Source organism: Lepidochelys kempii, chromosome 1 (genome assembly GCF_965140265.1).
Source record: "Lepidochelys kempii isolate rLepKem1 chromosome 1, rLepKem1.hap2, whole genome shotgun sequence".
NCBI lineage: Eukaryota > Metazoa > Chordata > Testudines > Cheloniidae > Lepidochelys > Lepidochelys kempii.
In genome coordinates, this window is record NC_133256.1 from 109,430,144 (window position 1) to 109,458,025 (window position 27,882).

The 27,882-nt window shown below is 44.0% G+C and overlaps 1 protein-coding gene across 6 annotated transcripts in view; it reads left to right on the forward strand.

Moving 5' to 3' along the window:
- ATP11A (ATPase phospholipid transporting 11A) overlaps positions 1 to 27,882 on the forward strand; it is a 225,544-nt gene that overhangs the window by 78,366 nt on the left and 119,296 nt on the right. For all 6 annotated transcript variants that reach the window (XM_073350104.1, XM_073350114.1, XM_073350124.1 and 3 more), the window contains exon 2: positions 26,290 to 26,412. In XM_073350104.1, the coding sequence (XP_073206205.1) occupies positions 26,290 to 26,412 (123 nt within the window). The remainder of the gene's footprint in view (positions 1 to 26,289; positions 26,413 to 27,882) is intronic.

Here is a 27,882-nt window from a genome sequence, read left to right on the forward strand (position 1 = left end):
TATGCTATCCAACTGACACTGCAGCGGGAATTTAAATAGGAAAAATGTAATAATCCATATTAGAATTTGGCCAGCACATAAGACAATGCCATAATTTTGCCTAAAGGAGAGGGTGGGAACTATAACAAGTGATCAGGACGTTGGTTTTAATCTTTATCTGAAAAAGGCAGCCCAAGCAACAAAGTGTCTAATGTATTGCTAGGGCATTTGGTCTATACTACCAGATAGTGAAGAGTACCATCTACTCAGTAATACCACTCCCAGAAGCACTTGGATTTGCTTTGGAGAATTCCCATTAGTGTCTCTACTTAGTTTAGGAGATCCGATGAACTTGCAGTTCAAGTTGGTATGGCTATACACATTAATCAGGAGAACCTTGAACACCACTACCTTGTTCAAAAGAGGTTGAAGGTATGACGGTTTCCTGCAACAGTGCATTATTACACAGATTATTCGATAGTGGCACTTGTCTTGCCTATATATAAATACTTTGTAGGTTAGATGAATGACTATATATAACTTGACTTCTGTATTCTACAAATATATTGCCAGTTGTAATATAGATCACATTTCAATGTCATTGTATAATATTTGTATATCTGGAACATACAATACTGGAAGCATTTTGATGAAGCTTGGTGCCAAAACAGATATGATGGTTTACAGTCTGAGTTGTGGGATTTTGGCAGTTTTGATTTAGTAATGTAAAACTGCATAAGTAACAATTTGTCTGCCAAGATTCATTGAGCATATTCAGTTGTCTTTTGAATTTCTGAGACAGGCTAATGTTTGAATATGGTTACAAGAAAGCAATGCCTGAATAGCAAAGAAAATGTAGATGTGTTAAATGATGAACTGTTCATTTCAGAATTGGTCCAGTTCATTTTGTGGTAAGTGTCCTTAGCATAAGGTCAACATCATTATTCTACAAAATATCTTATGGGGGGGGTGTCTGTCTGTCCATCTATCCATACACATACACACACACACACACACCATGCACAGGTTGGCTAACTTTTATAATAGAAATAGTCAACACAAACACTAGAGCATTGGGATTTTACATATAGAACACTTTGACCAACTGGGGCATTTTTAGATTTATATTACTGTTAGAAAGTATTGGAAGGCTTCAACTGAGCAAATTTTAACCAATTAATTACTTTGTGAGTTGAGATATTAATTGTTGTTGCTATATGTTTGGTTGCCATCATTAAATGAAACTGTCTTTCCTAACTGCATAACTGTAATCATAATCACTGGGCCTTTGATTCTGTTAGGGAGGAGTAGTTTGTGATATAGGCCTAGGTCTTGCTAAAAAGTTTAGGGATTTTTTGGGGGGTATCTTTTTAAAAAAGTCATAAAGGTCATTGAGTTACATCCTGTCTGGGATGTAATGACTAGGAAAATAATTAGACTATTGTAATTGAGTGTTGAGGCAGAATTTAAGCTAAGTTCCAGCATATTCACACACAATAAATGAGGCATATGAGGCGATAGTCTTATTGCTACAGAGTTTTGAGGAGATCTTTCAGCGACGGTTGTCACAGGAACAGGTTTTTCTTAGGAAGCCTGCGGATGGGAAAAGCCTCAGTGGAAAGAAATCTGGCTCATATGCCCTTAATTCCTGTCTCCCCAGTTGTGCTCCCTCTCCCCAACTGTTTCCCCAACACCCCCTTCTACAACCGGCCCACAGCAAGAGAGACCACAGCAGCCACCTCGTCTTCCTCCCCCACTGGCTCTTCTTTTCTGCCAGGCAGTTAGCTAGCAATGAACAGGGGCAGAGAGGCGTCTGGTTGCCTGTTCCTCCCCACAGTGCCTAGAAGCACCTGCTTCTGCATGCTCCCAGGGACCTTTATCTCCTGGGTCAATGAGGAAGACCATTATATGGAGGTGTCTGGGTCAGCTGGTTGAGTAGCCTAGTGTGTTGCCTGTCCAGGCAGCTGGAGTAGTTGGGTAGTAGAAGGTTGCTAGTTGTGTGGGGCTGCTGGGGAGTGAGGGGGATCCTGTGGTAGCTTATACTGTGAGAAACCCTGGACCAGTATTGGACTCCTCTCCCTTTGCTGCTGCAGTCTCCTCCCTGGTTAAGATCCAGCAGGAAGAGCGGTGAGATGGGAAGCAGGCATCACAGTGGCCCCAGGTGGTGGCCAGACAGCACAACTGGAGGCAAATGCCTCCTGCTTTTCCACAGCTCATTAGCTATGTGATCATTTGGCTTGGCAGAATTTATAATTGATGGTCAATGTTTATTTAAGCATTTTAATGATTTTATTGATGTAAATATTTACAGTTGTGTGAAATTATGGGGTTTAAGCATTTTTTTGTTTTCATCAATTTAAATTGTCAGTTGTGGGGAAATTAAGGGGACATCAGCTCATAAATATTTAATGACAGTTGCTGAATTTCCAAAAGTTGAAGCTACCTAAATGGCGCCTCTGTTCCAGGTCCACTAAATGCCAGCATAACACATTTTATATACATTAAGGTGGGACTGTAAGTTCTCAAGGAGCATTTTTCTTTTTGTCTGTCTGTAAAGTTTGATAATAATCAATAAAAATATTATTCATTGGTTTGTGTGTACAGTGAAATTTACATTTGCTGACATTTATTGATTAAAAATCTAATCCTTATTAGTCTAGTGATATTGCATTTGTGATGCAGGTTTGGACCCCGTTGTAAAGAGTGTAACAAAGTCCTTGTCTTTTTTTCTTAATTGTCTCTTTGCCAAGGTTTGTTACAGGAGGTCTGACCAAAGAGTCCAATATATGTTTCCTTCTCTCTATGTTGCTTAATATACTAGTGCTAGGATTCTGGTCTGAGGCTTGGGGAAATCTGCGTCTCTCTCTCTAGTGCAGTGATGGTGGTAAACATTGTACAGCAAAATTTATTTACAGTGAATATTTTATGAACGAAAACTTGGTCAATCAGTTGCTTGCGAAAGAGCTGAATATAAAAGGGGTATAAACAACAAATTAAATTTGCGTTTATTATTTGCCATAGCACTTGCAAAGAATTTTCCCACTACTGCTTACTTCTAGTCATGACTCTTCGAAGGCTGACAAAATATATTACTTTTACTTAATACATTTTTAGAATGCAGCCCCTCTGGACAGTCTGAAAGTACTCTAAAAGCAAGAACCTTGGTTCAGACATGGTCCTGTTTTATCTAATCGCCTGAATTTTTTTGTATGGGGAGAATACTTGGCCCCTCCCCCCCATGCATTAAACTGTGCTTTTGAAAGGGTTGTTCACTGGAACTGTTGCTTGATCTGTCTTAAAAAATTAATATCTCAGTATTAAAAACTTAAAATACAGAGATTTTGATATTTCCAGAATTTTGCTACTTACTTTTGCATGAATGAAGGGACAAAATCACCCCCCAAACCCAAACAATATAGACACTATTTTCAGAATTTGATATGCTGCAAATAACAGCAATACATTTAAAAAATTGAAATGTTGAATTTTGTAGCTTGACATTGTCTCCTTACTTTCTTTTGAGGAACAATTGTAAATTCAATGTTCCCCTTGCAACCAAGAGGATGAAGTTGCCAGTCCTCTGAGGCATCTTATGCAAGTTCTCTTAGTTTAGCCACTACTGCATGTAATTCTTAGCACCACTATCAGTTATCTTGTAAAAACTGAAAAGGTTTCTCGATACTCTCTAGTCTTCATTAGCTCCAGGAGCAGGAACTCCGGATCCTCTTCTCATAAACTCAAGTTTCAGTTATTGTCATTGTTTAAGGGCTAGCTAGGTATAAACTTGACTTATAATTAATTTAGATACCAGGGCTGCCAAGTATCATGCATCTCATGTGACATCTTAGGCCTGCCAGCCCCCCTTGTCACTCCTGCCCACAGTGTAGTTGGATTCTCATGCATCCATCTGGTTTGCAGACAGGCAGGAAAGGTTACTCTGCAGTGACTCCTCCTAACTGTTGGGGGCCACGCAGCCTCTCTGCCTCAGCTCTTTCTGCTGTCTTACAGCCACCATTGAGCACAATATGGAGCAGGCAAGAGTGAAAAAGGTGAGGCCCAAAGCACTCCCTTAGATGCCCCGACACTCCCATGTTCCCCAGATGTTTACTTCATGCTGTTTTCCCCATATTTCCTTGATCTGGGGTCCCAAGAGTGTGTATGAAGGGACCCTAGGGAGTGTTGGAATAAGATGCTGCTTCTCTGTACCATGTCCATCACTACTCCTTTTATAGAGGGGAGGGGGGAGAAATCGGGAACACACACTCAGCCATCCGAAGTATCACAGGTGCGTCCATTCTAAGCCTTTAATATAGTTGTACTTTGTTTGGAGTTAAAGATGACCACATATTAACAATCTGCTTCTTGTTCCAGTAATTTAGATTTGTTTATGACCTGAAACAAATTACTGTAAACTCTGCTGAACAAGAAAATGGATGAACTAACCTTGTCAGTTCAGAGGAACAGCCGTGTTAGTCTGTATTCGCAAAAAGAAAAGGAGTACTTGTGGCACCTTAGAGACTAACCAATTTATTTGAGCATGAGCTTTCGTGAGCTACAGCTCACTTCATCAGATGTTTACCGTGGAAACTGCAGCAGACTTTATATACACACAGAAATCATGAAACAATACCTCCTCCCACCCCACTGTCCTGCTGGTAATAGCTTATCTAAAGTGATCAACAGGTGGGACATTTCCAGCACAAATCCAGGTTTTCTCACCCTCCACCCCCCCACACAAATTCACTCTCCTGCTGGTGCTAGCCCATCCAAAGTGACAACTCTTTACATAATCAAGTCGGGCTATTTCCTGCATAGATCAAGGTTTTCTCACATCCCCCCCACCCCCATACACACACAAACTCACTCTCCTGCTGGTAATAGCTCATCTAAACTGACCATTCTCCAGGTTTAAATCCAAGTTAAACCAGAACATCTGGGGGGGGGGGTAGGAAAAAACAAGAGGAAACAGGCTACCTTGCATAATGACTTAGCCACTCCCAGTCTCTATTTAAGCCTAAATTAATAGTATCCAATTTGCAAATGAATTCCAATTCAGCAGTTTCTCGCTGGAGTCTGGATTTGAAGTTTTTTTGTTTTAAGATAGCGACCTTCATGTCTGTGATTGCGTGACCAGAGAGATTGAAGTGTTCTCCGACTGGTTTATGAATGTTATAATTCTTGACATCTGATTTGTGTCCATTTATTCTTTTACGTAGAGACTGTCCAGTTTGACCAATGTACATGGCAGAGGGGCATTGCTGGCACATGATGGCATAGATCACATTGGTGGATGTGCAGGTGAACGAGCCTCTGATAGTGTGGCTGATGTTATTAGGCCCTGTGATGGTGTCCCCTGAATAGATATGTGGGCACAATTGGCAACGGGCTTTGTTGCAAGGATAAGTTCCTGGGTTAGTGGTTCTGTTGTGTGGTATGTGGTTGTTGGTGAGTATTTGCTTCAGGTTGCGGGGCTGTCTGTAGGCAAGGACTGGCCTGTCTCCCAAGACTTGTGAGAGTGTTGGGTCATCCTTTAGGATAGGTTGTAGATCCTTAATAATGCGTTGGAGGGGTTTTAGTTGGGGGCTGAAGGTGACGGCTAGTGGCGTTCTGTTATTTTCTTTGTTAGGCCTGTCCTGTAGTAGGTAACTTCTGGGAACTCTTCTGGCTCTATCAATCTGTTTCTTTACTTCTGCAGGTGGGTATTGTAGTTGTAAGAAAGCTTGACAGAGATCTTGTAGGTGTTTGTCTCTGTCTGAGGGGTTGGAGCAAATGCGGTTGTATCGCAGAGCTTGGCTGTAGACGATGGATCGTGTGGTGTGGTCAGGGTGAAAGCTGGAGGCATGCAGGTAGGAATAGCGGTCAGTAGGTTTACGGGATAGGGTGGTGTTTATGTGGCCATTGTTTATTAGCACTGTAGTGTCCAGGAAGTGGATCTCTTGTGTGGACTGGACCAGGCTGAGGTTGGTGGTGGGATGGAAATTGTTGAAATCATGGTGGAATTCCTCAAGGGCTTCTTTTCCATGGGTCCAGATGATGAAGATGTCATCAATATAGCGCAAGTAGAGTAGGGGCTTTAGGGGACGAGAGCTGAGGAAGCGTTGTTCTAAATCAGCCATAAAAATGTTGGCATACTGTGGGGCCATGCGGGTACCCATAGCAGTGCCGCTGATCTGAAGGTATACATTGTCCCCAAATGTGAAATAGTTATGGGTAAGGACAAAGTCACAAAGTTCAGCCACCAGGTTAGCCGTGACATTATCGGGGATAGTGTTCTTGACGGCTTGTAGTCCATCTTTGTGTGGAATGTTGGTGTAGAGGGCTTCTACATCCATAGTAGCCAGGATGGTGTTATCAGGAAGATCACCGATGGATTGAAGTTTCCTCAGGAAGTCAGTGGTGTCTCGAAGGTAGCTGGGAGTGCTGGTAGCGTAGGGCCTGAGGAGGGAGTCTACATAGCCAGACAATCCTGCTGTCAGGGTGCCAATGCCTGAGATGATGGGGCGCCCAGGATTTCCAGGTTTATGGATCTTGGGTAGTAGATAGAATATCCCAGGTCGGGGTTCCAGGGGTGTGTCTGTGCGGATTTGATCTTGTGCTTTTTCAGGAAGTTTCTTGAGCAAATGCTGTAGTTGCTTTTGGTAACTCTCAGTGGGATCATAGGGTAATGGCTTGTAGAAACTCGTGTTGGAGAGCTGCCGAGCAGCCTCTTGTTCATATTCCGACCTATTCATGATGACAACAGCACCTCCTTTGTCAGCCTTTTTGATTATGATGTCAGAGTTGTTTCTGAGGCTGTGGCATCCACAGCCTCAGAAACAACTCTGACATCATAATCAAAAAGGCTGACAAAGGAGGTGCTGTTGTCATCATGAATAGGTCGGAATATGAACAAGAGGCTGCTCGGCAGCTCTCCAACACGAGTTTCTACAAGCCATTACCCTATGATCCCACTGAGAGTTACCAAAAGCAACTACAGCATTTGCTCAAGAAACTTCCTGAAAAAGCACAAGATCAAATCCGCACAGACACACCCCTGGAACCCCGACCTGGGATATTCTATCTACTACCCAAGATCCATAAACCTGGAAATCCTGGGCGCCCCATCATCTCAGGCATTGGCACCCTGACAGCAGGATTGTCTGGCTATGTAGACTCCCTCCTCAGGCCCTACGCTACCAGCACTCCCAGCTACCTTCGAGACACCACTGACTTCCTGAGGAAACTTCAATCCATCGGTGATCTTCCTGATAACACCATCCTGGCTACTATGGATGTAGAAGCCCTCTACACCAACATTCCACACAAAGATGGACTACAAGCCGTCAAGAACACTATCCCCGATAATGTCACGGCTAACCTGGTGGCTGAACTTTGTGACTTTGTCCTTACCCATAACTATTTCACATTTGGGGACAATGTATACCTTCAGATCAGCGGCACTGCTATGGGTACCCGCATGGCCCCACAGTATGCCAACATTTTTATGGCTGATTTAGAACAACGCTTCCTCAGCTCTCGTCCCCTAAAGCCCCTACTCTACTTGCGCTATATTGATGACATCTTCATCATCTGGACCCATGGAAAAGAAGCCCTTGAGGAATTCCACCATGATTTCAACAATTTCCATCCCACCACCAACCTCAGCCTGGTCCAGTCCACACAAGAGATCCACTTCCTGGACACTACAGTGCTAATAAACAATGGCCACATAAACACCACCCTATCCCGTAAACCTACTGACCGCTATTCCTACCTGCATGCCTCCAGCTTTCACCCTGACCACACCACACGATCCATCGTCTACAGCCAAGCTCTGCGATACAACCGCATTTGCTCCAACCCCTCAGACAGAGACAAACACCTACAAGATCTCTGTCAAGCTTTCTTACAACTACAATACCCACCTGCAGAAGTAAAGAAACAGATTGATAGAGCCAGAAGAGTTCCCAGAAGTTACCTACTACAGGACAGGCCTAACAAAGAAAATAACAGAACGCCACTAGCCGTCACCTTCAGCCCCCAACTAAAACCCCTCCAACGCATTATTAAGGATCTACAACCTATCCTAAAGGATGACCCAACACTCTCACAAGTCTTGGGAGACAGGCCAGTCCTTGCCTACAGACAGCCCCGCAACCTGAAGCAAATACTCACCAACAACCACATACCACACAACAGAACCACTAACCCAGGAACTTATCCTTGCAACAAAGCCCGTTGCCAATTGTGCCCACATATCTATTCAGGGGACACCATCACAGGGCCTAATAACATCAGCCACACTATCAGAGGCTCGTTCACCTGCACATCCACCAATGTGATCTATGCCATCATGTGCCAGCAATGCCCCTCTGCCATGTACATTGGTCAAACTGGACAGTCTCTACGTAAAAGAATAAATGGACACAAATCAGATGTCAAGAATTATAACATTCATAAACCAGTCGGAGAACACTTCAATCTCTCTGGTCACGCAATCACAGACATGAAGGTCGCTATCTTAAAACAAAAAAACTTCAAATCCAGACTCCAGCGAGAAACTGCTGAATTGGAATTCATTTGCAAATTGGATACTATTAATTTAGGCTTAAATAGAGACTGGGAGTGGCTAAGTCATTATGCAAGGTAGCCTGTTTCCTCTTGTTTTTTCCTACCCCCCCCCCAGATGTTCTGGTTTAACTTGGATTTAAACCTGGAGAATGGTCAGTTTAGATGAGCTATTACCAGCAGGAGAGTGAGTTTGTGTGTGTATGGGGGTGGGGGGGATGTGAGAAAACCTTGATCTATGCAGGAAATAGCCCGACTTGATTATGTAAAGAGTTGTCACTTTGGATGGGCTAGCACCAGCAGGAGAGTGAATTTGTGTGGGGGGGTGGAGGGTGAGAAAACCTGGATTTGTGCTGGAAATGTCCCACCTGTTGATCACTTTAGATAAGCTATTACCAGCAGGACAGTGGGGTGGGAGGAGGTATTGTTTCATGATTTCTGTGTGTATATAAAGTCTGCTGCAGTTTCCACGGTAAACATCTGATGAAGTGAGCTGTAGCTCACGAAAGCTCATGCTCAAATAAATTGGTTAGTCTCTAAGGTGCCACAAGTACTCCTTTTCTTGTCAGTTCAGTAATCTGGAATTAAGTATGGATAGCATGGAACTGCAGTTCAAGTGTAGATGTTTAAAATTTAAAATTTGTGAATATAAAGTGAAAGTGGTCTGAGGTGCAAGTACCCCTAATAAAAGACAAGATAATTACTTGACTGAATAATTTCATCTTATTAGTGCATAATAATATTCTAGTGATGTCACAGCAAACATGAGGTGAGAAAGGCATCTCAATTTTTTGAATTAGGTCGGAAATTAGAAATGATGGATTCTGATTATTAGTTTACTGGAGATGCACTGATAATTTTCTGTTGCAATTCAGTTGGGGTTGGTCCTGCTTTGAGCAGGGGGCTGGATTAGATGACCTCCTGAGGTCTCTTCCAACCCTAATCTTTTATGCTTCTATGAGTAGGCAGAACTAGATCTGCCATGTGGTGTTGTGCTGGATATCACTGTGCTTGATGGCTAATCTGATGTGAAATAGATTTTAACTAGATCTATTAGATGATCTTCTGAGCAAATGGCTGTGACAGGGCTTTCTGCTTACTGCTCGAAGGTGCCTCCTCCTAGCAGTCTGGGGATTAGCTTTGCCAGGCCAATGTCCCTTCCTGCTGTCGCACTCTGTCTCTCTCTAACTGTGGCCCCTCTCTCGCTCCAGGAGCTAGTACTTCCTCTTCGTGACTTGGCCTTATTTCCAGGTCACTATGCCGTTTCCCCTCTCAGGGTACAGCCCTTCAAAGTCTTCCTGTCCAAGCAGTGTCAGGCAGTCCTCAAGCCCACTACCCTGACCGTGTCACTCCAGCAGTGACCTGGGCAGTCTTCTAGTTCACTGCCCCAAGCGGTACCACTCTGCAGTGGTTCATCTACTCTGGGTTTCTGTCCAGGGCCCTTTACCAAGCTGTCACAGTCTGCAGCATCCCTAACCTTACTGCTCTCACCACTGGACTACTTCCTACCTTGCTTCTGCCCATTCTAGTCAGACCTCTCTCCTAGGGTTTGCTAGGTCTCAGGGATTCCTATCCCTCCTTCCTTCAGGGAGAGTGATTGCCACTCTTCACCCTGTAGCCATTTCTCTGGTGCCAGTCTCTTGACGTTTATGTAAACCCTGCCTGTTCCCTCACAGGTGACTGTGCTTCCAATTAGCAACCTCCTTGTAGCCTAAATCTCTCCCCCTGTTTGCTGCTTAATTGGTCAATTGATTGGGCCTGCCTAGCCTAATTCAACCCTTTCAGGGCTAGTGTGGGAAGCCCATCACAATGGCCCCAAAGGGGAAGGAGTCAAATACATTTTCAGTACAATCCCAGCAATGCTAGGCTTTCCACAGAAACTAGAATGTTTGCTTGTTTGTCAGGATATATGTTCCAACAGGTGTGACAGAAACTTAGTAGTTGCATTATGTAATGTTTTGTATCACCTGTGCCTATGCCTGACATTTTCTACAATTATAATCAGTGTGGGGCTTTGCAGACACCCATGCAGTCTGTGGATCTGACCAGAGCTCTTTGCACTCTCCTGGAGCACCAGTGACTTACCATTGCTCTATGCAGTGTTGTTATAGCCATATAGGTTCCAGGATATTAGTGAGACCAGATGGGAGAGGTAATATCTTTTATGGGACCAACTTCTGTTCGTGAGAGAGACAAGCTTTATAGAAAATATTGGAGAGCTCTGTGTAGCTCGAAAGCTTCTCTCTCTCTCTCTCACCAATAGAAGTTGGACCCAGAAAAGATATTACTTCCCGCACCATGTCTCTCTAAGGCCTTGTCTACACTACGAAATTAGTTCGAATTTCTAGAATTTGGTATTGTAGAAAGCGTTTTTATTCAGTTGATATTGTGTGGCTAAGGTTACCATAAACGATATCACTCTCCTGAGGATAACCCAGAGAGATAAAGAATGGATGTTGCTTGAATGCCAGCAAACACCGGGACCATACGCTGCCAGGCTTTGTCATGCAATGATACCAGATTACTTGCTACTAGCATGGCGTGGTAAAGTGTCCTACCATGGAGGACAGAATAAGGCTGCTCTCCCCAGAAACCTTCTGCAAAGGCTTTTAGAGTACCTCCAGGAGAGCTTCATTGAGATGTCCCTGGAGGATTTCCGCTCCATCCCCAGACACGTTAACAGACTTTTCCAGTAGCAGTACTGGCCATGAATGCGTCCCAAGTCCTCAGGGCTACTTAATCATTAAAAAACACTTGCTTTTATAACATGTATTATATTTTAAAAGGTACACTCACCAGAGGTCCCTTCTCTGGCTTCGTTGGGTTGGGAGGGTATTTCAGTCAGGGTGATGAAAAGATCCTGGCTGTCGGGGAGAACGGTGTGCTGTGTGCTCTCCCCAAGCTCGTCGTCGTCCTCCTCTTCATCTTCCCCATCTGCAAAATCCTCAGGCATGGCGGAGAGTATCCCATCATCGGAGTCCACGGACAGGGGAGGGGTAGTGGTGGCGGCCCCCCCTAGAATTGCATGCAGCTCAGCGTAGAAGCGGCATGTCTGGGGCTCTGTCCTGGAGCGTCCATTTGATTCTTTGTTTTTCTGGTACGCTTATCTGAGCTCCTTAAGTTTCACGTGGCACTGTGTTATGTCCCTGCTGTAGCCTCTGTCCCTCATGGCCTCGGAGATTTTTTGAAATGTTTTGGCATTTCGTCTTTTGGAACGTAGTTCTGATTGCACGGATTCCTCTTCCCATACAGCGATCAGATCCAGTACCTCCCGTTCGGTCCATGCTGGAGCTCTTTTTCGATTCTGGGACTGCATGGTCACCTGTGCTGATGAGCTTGCCTGGCCAAACAGGAAATAAGATTCAAAAGTTCCCAGGGCTTTTCCTGTGCACCTGGCCAGTGCATCCGAGTTCAGAGTGCTGTCCAGAGCAATCATAATGATGCACTGTGGGTTAGCTCCTGGAGGCCAATATCTTCGAATTGTGTCCACACTAACCCTAATTCAAAACGGCAATGTCGATTTCAGCGCTAATCCCCTCGTTGGGGGGGAGTACAGAAATCGGTTTTAAGAACACTTTATGTCAAAAAAATGGCTTTGTTGTGTGGATGGGTGCAGGGTTAATTCGGATTTAACACTGCTAAATCCGATATAAACTCGTAGTGTAGACCAGGCCCAAGTGATTTAACATAGTCATTCATCGTCATCGGGCCAGGGAAAGCATGAGAATGACTCCATAGTCTGGTACTTAGGGCATTTTCCTGCAATATGGGAGACCCAGGTTCAAGTAGTTGCTCCAATGACTAATTAATTATTAATACAAATTGTAACAGATTCAGCAGGTGATTGAGAAAGAGCCATACCAGAATATCCTGTAATGGCTAGGGTACTCTCCTGCAGTGTGGGGAGTGAAGTTCAAATCTCTTCCCCACATCAGGCAGTGGGGGGAATTCTGGATCTCCCATATCCCAGAAGAGAGCCTTAACCTAGAAAGGGTTATAGTAAAATTGTGATCCATAAACAAATTGAGCATAATCTCACTTTTTTATCTTGGTGTAACATTCTGTTATGATTAAATTAATTTCCTATAATGTTGAGAAGAGAGATTTTCAGATATTCTCAATTAAGAAAGTTATTCATGGAGATTTTAAAAATGTTTCACTGTTTCTAGCAATATGCTATAACAACAGAATGAGACATCAAATCCGATGATACTAACATTGTCCAAAGGACCATGCTCATTAAAGTCCTTGGAGTTCCTTAGTGCTTTGAGCTTTGTTTTGATGGCTGCCTCCTCTGTGCTTGATTAATTCGTAACTGATGATGGCAAAGTCTGCATGCTTTCTAAATACATTATCCCTATGGCTTGTTGTAAAGTGCTAAAGAATCTATTTTACAATTTGCGCCACCAGTTTTTGTACCAAGATGATAAATATAAACATAATTCTTCATTTTACTGGTTGATTTTTGTAAGTAACCATTGATTTAAGGAATTTAAGGTATTTTGCATCTATAAATTAGGTAAAGACTTATACTTAAAGTAGGTGATCATACAAATGATTGTGAAGTTTACATGGTCAAATTCAGCCATCCACATGCCTGTCATATGGCTCATGTGGACTTTGATAAAAAAAACTTTTTCTTAATCCCAATACATAATCTGGAAGTCTTGCATGGAAAATTATTTTAACTTTATAGCTCTTGTAACTGAGTACTCTTGACTTTTTTCTGAAAAGAGGGGAAAAAAACTATAATAAAAAACTCTATTTTAAGTAATTCTATAGTTCAATCATTTCTGTTTATAATTCTACCACCACATAAACACTGTTAAACCAAACAAAGGAAACCTTCTGCTTTAACGAGCAAAGATATAGTGGGGTTTATGCAAAGCAGTATACCTGTAAAATAAACAGTTGTTTTATTAATAATTGATTTATTTGCAGATACCTAACAACTCTTCCTTACCTCTGCCCCTCCCCCTTAGGTAAAATGAGGTAAGACCCGGTAGAGATTTCTTTTTCTAGAAATAAGTCTTTAAACATACACAACTGTCAGATATTTACCTGGAACTCTCATTGAGTTAAATAGCAATCAGGTGTAGTGTTTTGGGGATTTTTTTAGCCCTCTCATGAAAACGTGATGAAAGGTTGCCAACGCACAAATTTCCCCTTATTCAAAATGGCCACCATCTCCCATTATTGTCATTGTGGCTGAAACCAGGAAGATGGCTGCCATTTTCCTACATTCTATCTGCATGTAGAAGTGAGGCTGCCATTATTAAAAATTGGCTGCCAACTCCCACTATCTTCAGTGATATTGTAGCCATGTCCACAGGCATAATGTCTGCCACTCCATAGTCTGGGGGCTAGACAGGATACAGGAACTGTGAGGAGCAGGAGACAGACTTAAGGGCTACAGGGGAATGAGGTGCAGGGGAAATGAGGGTGAGGAAGAGAGTGGCGGGGATGAGGGTCCAGAGTACTGAGAAGCAGGGCATGAATGGGGTTGGGAAGGCGGGTTCAGAGCAACAGAAGGCAGGGATGGAGTAGGTGGGGGAGTGCTCCCCAGTTCCAGGCAGAGAAATTTCTGGGAGGGAGTCAGGGAAGTACATCTGCTTGCAGAAGGCTAAATCAATCCCGTATTGTTTTTACTGTGACATTTTGCATATATCAATCATTCATATAAGTGATCAAGTTTTTTAATATGTGTATCTGTAACTCATCACCCCTAAAAACTAATGTAAGGGAGGGGTGTGCGTCTGTGTGTGAATCATGATTAAGGTTACGATTTAGTAATAGGTATTTTTAGTAAAAGTCATGGACCGGTCACGGTCAGTAAACAAAAATTCACGGCCCGTGACCTGTCCATGACCTTTTACTGAAGGTACTGGTGACTAAAAGTTGGGGCCACGGGTGCTCGGGGGTGGGGGTGTCCAGGGGCACCGGAGGTGCTGGGGGAGGTGGCCTGGGACCCCTGCTGATGCTGGAGGTTGTGGGTTGGTGGGGCTGGCAGGGGCTCCTTACCTGGCTCCGTATCCCTGCAGCTCCTAGGCGGCAGAAGGGCACAAGAGCCAGCTGCTGCAGTTCCCATTGGCTGGGAACTGCAGCACACAGTGCGGAGCCCCCTGTGACCCCTCTGCTGCCTAGGAGCTGCAGGGCCATGTCAGTGGGAGCCCCACACCCTGAGGTAAGCACCTCCCGCACCCCACAACCCTCTGCCTCTAGCCCTGAGCCCCTTCCCACGCATCCAAACTACCGCTGCTGGCTACCCTCTTGCCCTCATTCTTTCTTGATGAATGATGACCACAGCACTGCCCCTACTCTGGTTGAGATACAGATCTCTGTATAGTGCAGCATCTGTTACTCATTTCCCATGCAAACATGTGGTGCTCATGATCTTCAGTTCAGGAAAAACTCCTTATGGAGAAGTCTGTGAGGCCTCACTCTGATCTGGTCCATGAAGATCTCCCTGTACATTGGCCCCAGCCGACAAGTAGCTCCCTTCTGGGCATGAGCTTGGAAGTGGTGCCTAGAGCTGTGTAGGCCAAAGACTCCTCATCCAAGGCTTTGCATGAGTGCAAGGGATACTCTCCTGGTCATAAGGACCATAAATAATGTAGAACATTACCAAGTACGTACTACTTACATTAAACTGTAGGTTACCAACACATTAACCTTTGTGAGCTTATACATGCTACTCGTCCTTACTCTGTGCAGTCAATACCAAATGCATTGTTGTTAACAAAAATAAAAGTGATTACTCAACAATATACTGTGTCACTTCAGAGAAGAAACAACTTTTCTTCTCCTGGGCAGCAAGTCCAGCTCTACTCTTGCTGTCCTGTTCTTTGCTTCCTTTCAGCTTGAAGTGCTCCTTAGATTTTATTTGCCTATGGCTGTACCTCTTTTCGCTGAGTTTATCCACGGGTTTATCTTCAGCTTGTGGACCCTCATTTGTCCATTAGGCACCTTTTGAACTGTATTCCTTCAATAGATGTTTAAACAGTCATTCTCTTTGTTCATAGAATCATAGAATATCAGGGTTGGAAGGGACCTCAGGAGGTCATATAGTCCAACCCCCTGCTCAAAGCAGGACTAATCCCCAATTTTTGCCCTCAATCCCTAAATGGCCCCCTCAAGGATTGAACTCTCAACCCTGGGTTTAGCAAGCCAATGCTCAAACCACTGAGCTATCCCACCCCCACTAAAGTTCATATACTTTAGGTTCTTTGTGGGTGGGCTTCTCATTTACTGTTTTCAGGATCTGTTTTCATTGAACAAGCTTTTTGAACAATTCCCTTTTTCACCACTTATATTTCCTGTCAGTTTTCCCCCTTGACTCTCTCTCCAGTACGTCTGTAGATTTTATTTCCCTCTACTTACCTTTTCTATTATGCTGCTGACATACCCAGGTTTTTTATTTCTGCCTCTCCTGAACTGAAACCGTTCCTATTTTCCTTCTTCCCTCCTTCCCAGTTCCATATATTTATTCTCCTGTTCTTTTATCACCTCACCTCCTACCCCAGCTCCGCTTCATCCACTAGCTCAGCATCTAAAAGAGTTGAGACATGCTATTTCATCCTGATCAAAGGATCTGAGTTCCTTTTCAACCATCCAGCAGCCAACTTGCCACTGTTGCAAGCAGCCATAGAGAGAGCAAGGTCACAATATCCTAAGACAGTGGTCTCCAACCATTTTATGCACAAGATCACTCTTTGAATTTAAAATCAGCCCAGGATCTACCCCACCCCTTCCCCAAGGCCCTGTCCCACTTACTCTATTTCCCCCTATCTCCATCGCTCACTCTCCCTCACCCTCACTCATTTTCACTGGGCTGGGGCAGGGGGTTGGGGTGTGGGAGGGGGTGCAGGCTCTGGGCTGGGGCTGAGAGGTTTGGAGTGTGGGAGGGGGCTCCGGGCTGAGCCTGGGGTAAGGGGTTGGGGTGCAGGAGGGGGTGAGGGGTGCAAGCTCTGGGAAGGAGTTTTGGTGCAGGAGGGAGCTCTGGGCTGGGGCAGGGGATTGGGGTGCGGGAAGGGATAAGGGGTGTGGGTTCTGGGAGGGAGTTTGGGTGCGGGCTCAGGGCTGGGGCAGGGGGTTGGAGCGTGGAAGGCGGTGCAGGGTCTGGGAGGGAGTTTGCATGAAGGAGGGGGCTCTGGGCTGGGCAGGGGTGCAGGAGGGCATAAGGTGCAGGCTCCGGCCAGGAGGCACTTACCACAGGTGGCTCCCAGTCAGCAGCGCAGTGGGGCTAAGGCAGGCTGCCCTTGCTTCCCAGGGAATTTACAGCAAGACCCTCAAGCGAAAACACTGCAGGCATGGGTATAGACCAAAGCCACCCCCTCCACAAACTTTCTACCACCAGAGTCCACCAGAGCCTCTGTGCAAGCATCAGAGAGTAGAGAGCCTTGATTTTCAGCTCCCTCTACTACCACAACCTCTGTCCATTCCCATCCACCCACTGTGAGGGCTACTTCTAAAGCACCCACTGTTATTGATGCTGACCATTTCTACTCCTCTCCGTCTTCTTTGATGGTTCTCTCTCACTTTTTTTTTTACCACAACTGGGACTCAGTCACAACAGACAATTGGGTTTGAGAAATCATCCACCATGGTTACTCCATCAAATTTCTCTCCCTTCCTCCCAACAAACATAAGGAGGTAGATTCTCTTCTTCAGTAACAGGCAATAGAATGATTCCCACCTCAGTATCAAGGGAGAGGATTCTAGTCCCCATACTAGGAGATTTCCTCCCCAAGGCAAGATTTCAATTATTGGGCAATCTGATAGCATAAATTACTCACAGACCAAAGATTATGGTCCTAGTATGCCTTTCTCTTCTCGGCCTCATGGCCGTGTGCACTTACGTGTACCAGATTTCATCTATGCTGCCTACATGCTTGGCTCCAGTCAGTCTACTCATCAGACAAGGACCACATGAACACCAGCCTGACTGTTCACACGAGAGTAATCACCTCTTAGCTGGTGGTCAAACCTGGCACAAGTGTGAATGGAAGTTCCCTTCAGCACTTTCAGCCACCCACCATGCCACTGTCATCACAGATGCATCCCTTCTGAGTTGAGGTGCTCCCCTGAACAACCATACCATAGAGGGGATTTGAACCCCACAGGAAGCCAGACTTCACATCAACCTGCTAGAACTGAGAGCAGTGTGCCTGGCTTGCGGGGCCCTTTCCCCCACTCATATGTTCACTCCATATCCAAGTAATGTCGGACAACATCCCCATGGTTTTTTATATAAACAAGGAGGGTCAAGCAAGATCCCTTCCCCTCTGCCTGGAAGGAGTCAGGCATTGAAATTGGTGCATCAGAAACCACATTGCTATCCAAGCCAAGTATCTTCCAGGTGTTCAGAATTCTTTAGTGGACAATGTAAGCAGGCACCTCTCTGCAGATCTCAAGTGTAAAATATACAGCTTTGTCCTGAGTGAGATATTTGCTCAGTGGGGAAAACTTCAATAGGATCTCTTTGTGTTCCAAATGAATAGGAAGCTTCCCTTGTACTGCTCCAGAGCAGCTATGGGCAACTACTCCCAGGATTATGCTCTACTGCTGTCAGGTACAGACCAACTGAGAGATCCATTTTAGCCCATTCCCCTGCTACCACAGGTCTTGAGAGTGGCTCTGGCCCTGTCGAGCCAGATCTTTCTCACAGTACCCAACAATTCCCAGAACTTCGGAGACTATCAATCTGTCCTCCATCAGGATTTGTCCCGTCCCAGATCTGCTAATTTAAGAAGTTGGTAAAATCAGTCGCACCAATCCAGACCCACCTCACCTCATGGCCTGGTGTCTGGATGGACATCAGGCCTACAGCACTCATGTTCTGAAGCTGTGCAAGCCATTCTTACACAAAGTAGGAAAGATTCAACTAGGAACTGCTACTTGAGGACGCTTTCCTACCTGAGTATGGTGCAATGGATCTTCCTCAAACTCTGCAGATATCCCAGTCATTTTAGACTATCTTCTGTCGTTGAAGAACTTGGGTCTTTCCCTTCGCTCACTGTGGATACTTCTTGCAGCATTCAGTGCCTTCTTCTTCCAGTAGGGGGATGTTCCATTTTTTACTCACCCAGCAATGCTTAGGTTAATGAAGGGCCTAATCAGGATCTTTCTACCAGTGGTAAAGTCTGTACCTTAATGGGGCCTTAAACTCTCCTGTCAGTGCTGACCAGACCACCATGTGAACCTTTGCAAACGTTCTGAGTCCCACCTTTCCATGATAGTTGCATTCTTAGTTGATATAAGTTCAGTCAGAAGGGTGAGCTAGGTGGGGGCACTCCTGACTGACCTACCATATACCACTTTTCACAAGAAGAAGGTCTTCCTTCACCTTCATCCTAAATTCCTCCCTAAGGTAACTTCTGAATTTCATGTCAACCAACCTGTCCATGGTTATCATGCTTCCACTGAAGAGAAAAGACTTCATTCCCTGGATGTCAGATGTGCCCTGACATTCTACCTGCAAAGGACCAAATCAATTAGAAAATCACCAAGGCTGTTTCTCACTATAGCAAAGAGGTTGCGAGGACAAGCAATATCTTAGCAGAGAATTTCTGAATGGATTTCTGGTTGCATCATCATGTGCTACCAATTTGCATGTACCCTTCCTCCGGATGGAGTAAGGGCACACTCCACAAAGGCGTAAGCTGCTTCTACAGCATCTCTGCAGGAAGTACAGATACCGGACATATTCAGAGTAGATACCTGAAGTTCCATTCACAAGTTTACAAAACATTGTGTTAGTTCAGGCCTGCACTGAGGATGCAGTGGAGTTCTTCAAGCATCTTTACTGCTAGCATCCTTGCACCCCCCCCTCTGGTCTGAGCACTGCTTGTCAGTTGCTCACATGTAGAATATACATAGGGACCAGCACTTGAAAAAGTGGAGGTTACTTACCTGTAACTGGAAGTTTTTTCAAAAAGAAAAGGAGGACTTGTGGCACCTTAGAGACTAACAAATTTATTTGAACATAAGCTTTCGTGAGCTACAGCCCACTTCATCGGACGCATTCAGTGGAAAAACTATGGAAGTTTTTTGAGATGTATGATCCCTGTCTGTATTCCACTACTTGCGCTCTGTCCTCTTTGCTTTGGATCCTGTTGGATTCACTGTAAGGAGAGGCACTGACCCGCACTGCCTCTTATGTCCTTGGTTTGGAGCACAAGGTGGGCAACTGCTACGTGCGAGCCAATGGACGCTGCTTGTTCCGAATCTCCAGACTCAGGTGCCTGGGGTGCAGGCATATACCCATGTGTGGAATACACACACAGACTGCACATCTTGAAGAACTTCTAGTTACAGGTATGTAATCACCTTTTAGATTACTTTTGGCTCTGTTCCAAACTGGTATTCTTTTTATTTGAGATTTCTGGAAAGGTCATTCTTTGTTTCCATTGATTTTTCCAGTTTATAGCTCAAAACCCTGTTCCTTAAAATTATCTAAGATTCTGAATCTTTCAAGATCAGTTACTTTTTCAGACTCTGCTGTTGCAAGCTAACAGAGTTGTCAGTACCTTAATCAAAGTTGCCTTTGGACTGGAAGAACTAAAATTACATGTGAAGAATAAGCTGATTTGTTATACCCCTGGATTTTATCAAATTGCTTTTATTTCTCTCTCTTATTAATATGAAAATGTCTTTGTAACTTAATTCTCAGAAAGCATTGTTTTTTAGCTCACAGACGTTAACTTATCTCTCTTCACTCCCAGCCCCCACCACCTGTTGAATATTTATACCTTGTCTGGTCAATCTCTAAATGTACCTAGTTAAAAATTATCAGAGTAGCATACAAGTGATTCAGAAGTTTGTCATAGTTTGGAATTAAACCTGGAAAAAAATGCTTAGTGTATTTTGTGTGACTTCCTAAACTGTCAGATTTTATGAAGATCATACTAGATCATCAGCCTTCTTTTATGTGAAGTACAGACAATTTAATGGATTTTTCACCAGTCTTTGGTTTCTGTATTGCTGACAGTGCTAAAGAGCGCAGAACATAAGTAATGTTGCTTCATTTATGTGCCAATGAAACTAGGTTTCAGTACATTGAGCTTTGTACTAGTAATGGAAACACATAATGCTTTAGGTTTATTTATTGTTTCTTGGACATATCTGTAATGGGCTTAAGCAACAGAATATAAAACACTGAATACACTTCACTGCACTGGCCACAGTGCAGAGTTCCTTTTTTCTATTATCCTGGTGTCACTCTGCAAATGATGTCTAATATCTGGTACCTGGACATCAAAAGAATTCCTTGTTCAAAGTGTTCTCTTTGTAGGACAATATTACTGTTAATAAAAACATGGTGTTTTGATCTCTGCAAGTGGCATACATTAGAGCTTCACTGTGCCATTTTCCTCCATATACCTTTTCCTGATTAGTAGAGATGAGTGCCCTTGTGGGATAACTGTATTGCAGTGTTATTGAATAATGCATGATGCTTCCTTTTTTATTACAGTATTACTTCACTGAACAATGCAGTTGCACATTTTATGCAAAATATTCCATGTATATGTTGTGAAATGTCTTTTTGTTTGGAGTAGACCAGTGATGTACATTAATTCATCACTTCTACAAACAGATGGGAAAAATCAAATTAATTCTGCTGTGGCGAGTGGTTAAAACTGTATGTAAAAAGTTAGTTGACTTGTTTTTAATCCATTCTCTATGGTGAATTTATTTTAAGAACAAAAATAAATCTGATGGACTGAGTAAATGAGCCTGTCTTAATTTATATCGCTATGTACAATTAATCATAGAATCATAGACTATCAGGGTTGGAAGGGACCCCAGAAGGTCATCTAGTCCAAGCCCCTGCTCGAAGCAGGACCAATTCCCAGTTAAATCATCCCAGCCAGGGCTTTGTCAAGCCTGATCTTAAAAACCTCTAAGGAAGGAGATTCTACCACCTCCCTAGGTAACACATTCCAGTGTTTCACCACCCTCATAGTGAAAAAGTTTTTCCTAATATCCAATCTAAACCTCCCCCACTGCAACTTGAGACCATTACTCCTCGTTCTGTCATCTGCTACCATTGAGAACAGTCTAGAGCCATCCTCTTTGGAACCCCCTTTCAGGTAGTTGAAAGCAGCTATCAAATCCCCCCTCATTCTTCTCTTCTGCAGACTAAACAATCCCAGCTCCCTCAGCCTCTCCTCATAAGTCATGTGTTCTAGACCCCTAATCATTTTTTGTTGCCCTTTGCTGGACTCTCTCCAATTTATCCATATCCTTCTTGTAGTGTGGGGCCCAAAACTGGACACAGTACTCCAGATGAGGCCTCACCAATGTCGAATAGAGGGGAACGATCTCGTTCCTCGATCTGCTCGCTATGCCCCTACTTATACATCCCAAAATGCCATTGGCCTTCTTGGCAACAAGGGCACACTGCTGACTCATATCCAGCTTCTCATCCACTGTCACCCCTAGGTCCTTTTCCGCAGAACTGCTGCCTAGCCATTCGGCCCCTAGTCTGTAGCGGTGCATTGGATTCTTCCGTCCTAAGTGCAGGACCCTGCACTTATCCTTATTGAACCTCATCAGATTTCTTTTGGCCCAATCCTCCAATTTGTCTAGGTCCTTCTGTATCCTATCCCTCCCCTCCAGCGTATCTACCACTCCTCCCAGTTTAGTATCATCCGCAAATTTGCTGAGAGTGCAATCCACACCATCCTCCAGATCATTTATGAAGATATTGAACAAAACCGGCCCCAGGACTGACCCCTGGGGCACTCCAGTTGACACCGGCTGCCAACTAGACATGGAGCCATTGATCACTACCCGTTGAGGCCGACAATCTAGCCAGCTTTCTACCCACCTTATAGTGCATTCATCCAGCCCATACTTCCTTAACTTGCTGACAAGAATACTGTGGGAGACCGTGTCAAAAGCTTTGCTAAAGTCAAGAAACAATACATCCACTGCTTTCCCTTCATCCACAGAACCAGTAATCTCATCATAAAAGGCGATTAGATTAGTCAGGCATGACCTTCCCTTGGTGAATCCATGCTGGCTGTTCCTGATCACTTTCCTCTCATGCAAGTGCTTCAGGATTGATTCTTTGAGGACCTGCTCCATGATTTTTCCAGGGACTGAGGTGAGGCTGACTGGCCTGTAGTTCCCAGGATCGTCCTTCTTCCCTTTTTTAAAGATTGGCACTACATTAGCCTTTTTCCAGTCATCCGGGACTTCCCCCGTTCGCCACGAGTTTTCAAAGATAATGGCCAATGGCTCTGCAATCACAGCCGCCAATTCCTTCAGCACTCTCGGATGCAACTCGTCCGGCCCCATGGACTTGTGCATGTCCAGCTTTTCTAAATAGTCCCTAACCACCTCTATCTCCACAGAGGGCTGGCCATCTCTTCCCCATTTTGTGATGCCCAGCGCAGCAGTCTGGGAGCTGACCTTGTTAGTGAATTAATTGTATTGTATTAATTGTATTGTGCCTCTATGTAGATGAACAAATGTTGGTCATAATACTTGACTGGCAGCCTGACAGAAAAATACTAGCTTTCAAATCAACAGAGTACTGTGGGGGAACTTCAGCTCTTTAAAGGACTTTAAATAAATAATATTCAATATTATATGAGCTCCTATTGGTAATCCAGTTAATGGGGGAGGGTTGTGCACTTGTAATTGGCTCATGGCAAAGACCAGTTTATATTGCAAAACGAAGGAATTGGTTACCTCACCTACTCATGTTCTCTCCAAATCCCTTTATGTGGACTCATAAACACAAGGAATATGTTTGTCAATCTTGCTCAGTGTAGAAGGAAGAAGCTAAATAGTCAATTCTTGATGTTCAAGGATTTATGCATTGAATTCCCATTAGCTCTAATGGAAGCTTCGTACTTGCATCCCCTGTGTATCTTAAAAATTGTACTACAATACAAAGAATTGTTCCCGTTTTTTAAAGTCCTCCTTAGTGTAAAAACAAATGCCAATGTACTGTATAACTTAATAGACTATCCAGGCCTATACTGTATCTCTGTTTTCAGCAGTATTATTTGACACAAATATCCATAAATCTTTCAAGTGTTTTGTACATCCTCAGGTACTGAAAAGGTGATATGTATGGCAATTTAGGTATAAAATATACATTTGTTGAACCTATTTGTTTCTGTTGCCACAGAAAAGCTGCCATATCAGTATAATATAGAAATGTTTTCAGTACAATTTCCTTTTCCCTCAAAATTCTTTGACTTGCCACAAAAATTCTTTGACTTGCCACAAAATCCTGGGTGGGGGAAGTGGTATGAACTATAGCTATCCTAGGGTAAGTTAAATATTTGGAATGGCAACAAGCTTTTTAAATTGTGGCAACTCACATTAAAGACATGGGGAGTTGACTTGTTGGAGAATTAGACTTGTTTGAGATTAAACGTTCTTCTCTTTCCCTTATTCCACTTTTCAAAAGGGATGCGCTAAATGTTTTTTAGATCTACACATTTGGGGCTTGATTCTAAAAGATGCTGAGCACCTACAATACCCATTTGAAGTCAGTAGGAGTTGCAGGTACACAGTACTTCTCAGGATCATGGTCTTCCTCTGTCTTGAGGCAGTCTTCATTTCTACAGTCTTTGCATCTGTAAATACATTGTCAAAGTAGTTATTTTTAAGGTGTGCCTCTCAATGTACTGCGTAGGATAGAAATAGAAGAATAGGATGGCGAAAATGCCAAGAAACACTTTATCTTCTTATCCTTTTATCTTATTTAGTTTTGTATACCAAACTCACTATTTTGGCATCTGAGTGCCATCTCTTCATATTTCTGTATGATTTCAAGAATGAATACTAATGTAACTTTTTTGTGGACTGTTTTCAGTACAGACATATTGAAACGCATAGATTAATTATATAAAGGTACAGTTAAAACTTAATGGTTCATAGATTTAATTTTCATAGTCTTAAACTTTTCACACTTTTTCCCCAAAAGAAGCTTCAATTCTACACATTTGCAATTAGACATTTACTGATTTTTGTACACACAACTACTTCAGGTTTTTCTTTTTCCTTTTTTCTCTTTTGTAATACTGCATTAACAAACAGTTGAACTGAAAGTTTTTTTCTTAATATAAACGTAGTATTTAAGTCATTAACTTGCTGTAGTAGTGAACCAGTAGTGAATGGGTTTTTAGATGGGGTAAGATCCAAGTTACCCGGGAAAGAATTTTCTGTAGTATCTGGCTGATGAATCTTGCCCATATGCTCAGGGTTTAGCTGATCGCCATATTTGGGGTCGGGAAGGAATTTTCCTCCAGGGCAGATTGGAAGGCCCTGGAGGTTTTTCGCCTTCCTCTGTAGCATGGGGCACGGGTCACTTGCTGGAGGATTCTCTGCTCCTTGAGGTCTTCAAACTACAATTTGAGGACTTCAATAGCACAGATATAGGTGTGAGGTCTTTTTTAGGAGTGGTGGGTGAAATTCTGTGGCCTGCATTGTGCAGGAGGTCAGACTAGATGATCATAATGGTCCCTTCTGACCTAAATATCTATGAATCTATGAACCAGTGTGGGCAAGTCTAAGTGTAGGCAATCTAAGAGCAAGTCTCTTTTGCTTAAATGTGAGAATGAAATTCTATTTTCAGAATTCTGGGGTTATTGAGGAGGAGGAGGAGGAAAGCTAATGTTCTAAGACGCTAAACACAAGTATGTATAAAATACAACATTTCAATATAAGGTAATGTTTGTGTTTAAAACAGATTGAAACATTCTCTAAATAAATAATTAAATGTAAACTTAATCCTGTGGCATTTACAATACAGTGAAACTCCTATCTAAAGATACCAAGTACTACACTCTGTGCAAATACCGAAGAGTTGGTGCACTAGGATAAATTTTAGATATATGTGGGAACTACTAAAACTTTTTTTTTTCTTAAGAGGCAAGTACTTTCTATTCTAAACTCTCTGAAGCAACCCCTCAAATCATAATCCCAAGGGAAAGGGATCTGTGTCCTCAGATAGTACTTACAAACTGTGAATACATAAATGCTAATTTGAACCAATTATATAGAAGCTTTGTGATGTGGGTGTGTGGGGACTAAATGTGGGCCCCACTCATACTCCTCTTTTTTTCATGATCATAGGCTTTGAACCCAGATATATTCAGAGATGAAAAGCTAATGCATTGCCCTGGTGTACAGCATATCCCCAGTGTCTGGATTATGAAAACTATTCTGGGTATTTCTGGATATGCTACTGTGGCTTGGTGCCTATGGGATTCACCATTACTAGTATTTCAGACAACACAGGGTGGGTTCTGTGTAGAAAGTAACACACTTTTCTATTACATTTGCTTTAGTGTTGGGTAAAAATGGAGCTATAGCTGGCTATTCATCCAATCTAGATTGTTCTTGTCATATGACTGAAATGTTAATATTATCAGTAATTTTCTCAGAGTAGTGAGATAAGCACTGGCCATGTGGAAACTTTATAAAACTCTATTTAATGGCAAAATTGTAAATCGTCTCTTCTTTTTCTTCAAAGGCTAGCATTTCAAGGATATTACCTTATTGCTATAGGGGGAAAATGTTACTGAAGACAATTAAAGGCAGAGTTTTGATAGCTTGCTCCTATTTGTCATTTAGGGTTCTTGGGAAGACTATAGTCAGAAATTTAGGGACGGTACATTGATGACTGTGTGAAAATGGCATCTGTGTTGAAAAATGACAGGACTAGCGGACTCAATCTGACTATTTTTATACAGAAATACTGGGTGAACTGAGGATAACTCTTTCTTTCTTTTGCAGTGTGCTGGGGAAGAGAATTGGGTGGACAATCGGACTATTTATGTTGGGCATCGTGAACCTCCTTCAGGCACCGAAGCATACATTCCACAGAGGTATCCAGATAACAGGATAGTCTCATCAAAGGTAGAAGTATTTCCTTTCATTCACTGTTAGAAAACACATCATTTTCTGCTTTGTTCTGTTCATTTTTTATTTCCACAAAAATCTTTTTTTGCTTCTTAATTCATCATCATCTTGACTGTGACAGTTTCTGGAAAAGGTAAAATGAAAAGTGCTACAAGTTTCCTTCACCAAATTGCCTCTGGCTTGAAGGGGAATAAAATGACTCATTCTGTGTTAATATCAGTGGTGTACATTAAGCCAGTAATATGACTCCACATGATTAATCAAAAATGTGGGCTTTTTTATTTTATTTTTTTTAAAAAAAGGCAAATATTAGTTTGGAGACAAGTTGGAAAAATGGAGGAATAAATCTTCCTTCTCTTACTTTCTATTCCCCTGCTGTATATCCAAGAATAGTGTTAGCTTTCTTAGCTACAGCATTGGACTGGGAGCTTGTGCTTAGTTGGTTATATGCTATGATCATGGGCAGTGGATGAACCCCTGCTTTGCAGAGGCTAGCCCGCTGGCCCCCCCACTTCTGGCCAGGGCCCTGATGCCTGCACGCCGGAGCCCCCGAATTCCACCCCACCCCAACAGGAGAAGCCCTGAGGGGCACCCCCATGACTGGAGGAGCCCCGGCCTACCTGCCCCAGCCACACCAGGCCGAGCCACCGACCCCCCTGAGCTGCTCGATCCACCACCCGCCCCCATCCAGCTGCCGGGCTGGCCCCCCCCACCCCTGAAGGCCATCCCCTGGCAAAGCGACTGGCCCCCAGTGCTGAGCTGAGCTGCTGGCCCCCCGAGTGCCAGGCCCACCCCAATTGCTGGGCCAGCCCCCCCGAGTGCCTGAACCCCCCGGGCTGAGCCTCTTTACTCCCCAGCCCACTGCTGACTCTCTGCATCCCTCCTCATTCCCCTGTCCCCGAGGAGGAGGGATGCTGCGAGCAGCAGGGCCCTCCAGAGTGGGGGTGGAGTTGAGAAGACATGGCAGGCAGGCAGGAGCAGCAGCAGGCAATGGGGGCCTTGGGGAAAGAGTGGGGCCCAGTGGTGGGTGGGCAGCAGCGCCAGGGAAGGCTAAGCCTATGGCTATGATCCCCATAAGTCCCTTTCAGAGTTGATACATTCTAGGATATTGTCCCCCAACCTGCACAGGCGGCGGGTGGAGTTGCCCTTCAGGGAGGCTAGCCCCCAGCTCCGCCCCTTCCACCTGCACCCATTTCTTCCCCACACACCTGGAGGAGCTCCGGGCGCCCCCTCCCCTTGGCCGGAGAAGCTTCGGGCCGGCCGGAGGCCCAAGTGCACACCCCCCCACACATCGGCCGGAGGAGACCTGAGCCAGCTGAAGTCCTGAGGCGCCCCACCCAGAGGGCCCCAAGGCGAGCCATGCCTCCACAGACCCTAAGCCACCCTGGGGAAAAGTGTCTCGTCTGAAAAAGCGTTTGCTATGCCCTATGCAGGTTCCGGGGTAGCTGAGGAGACAGTATTCGCTAC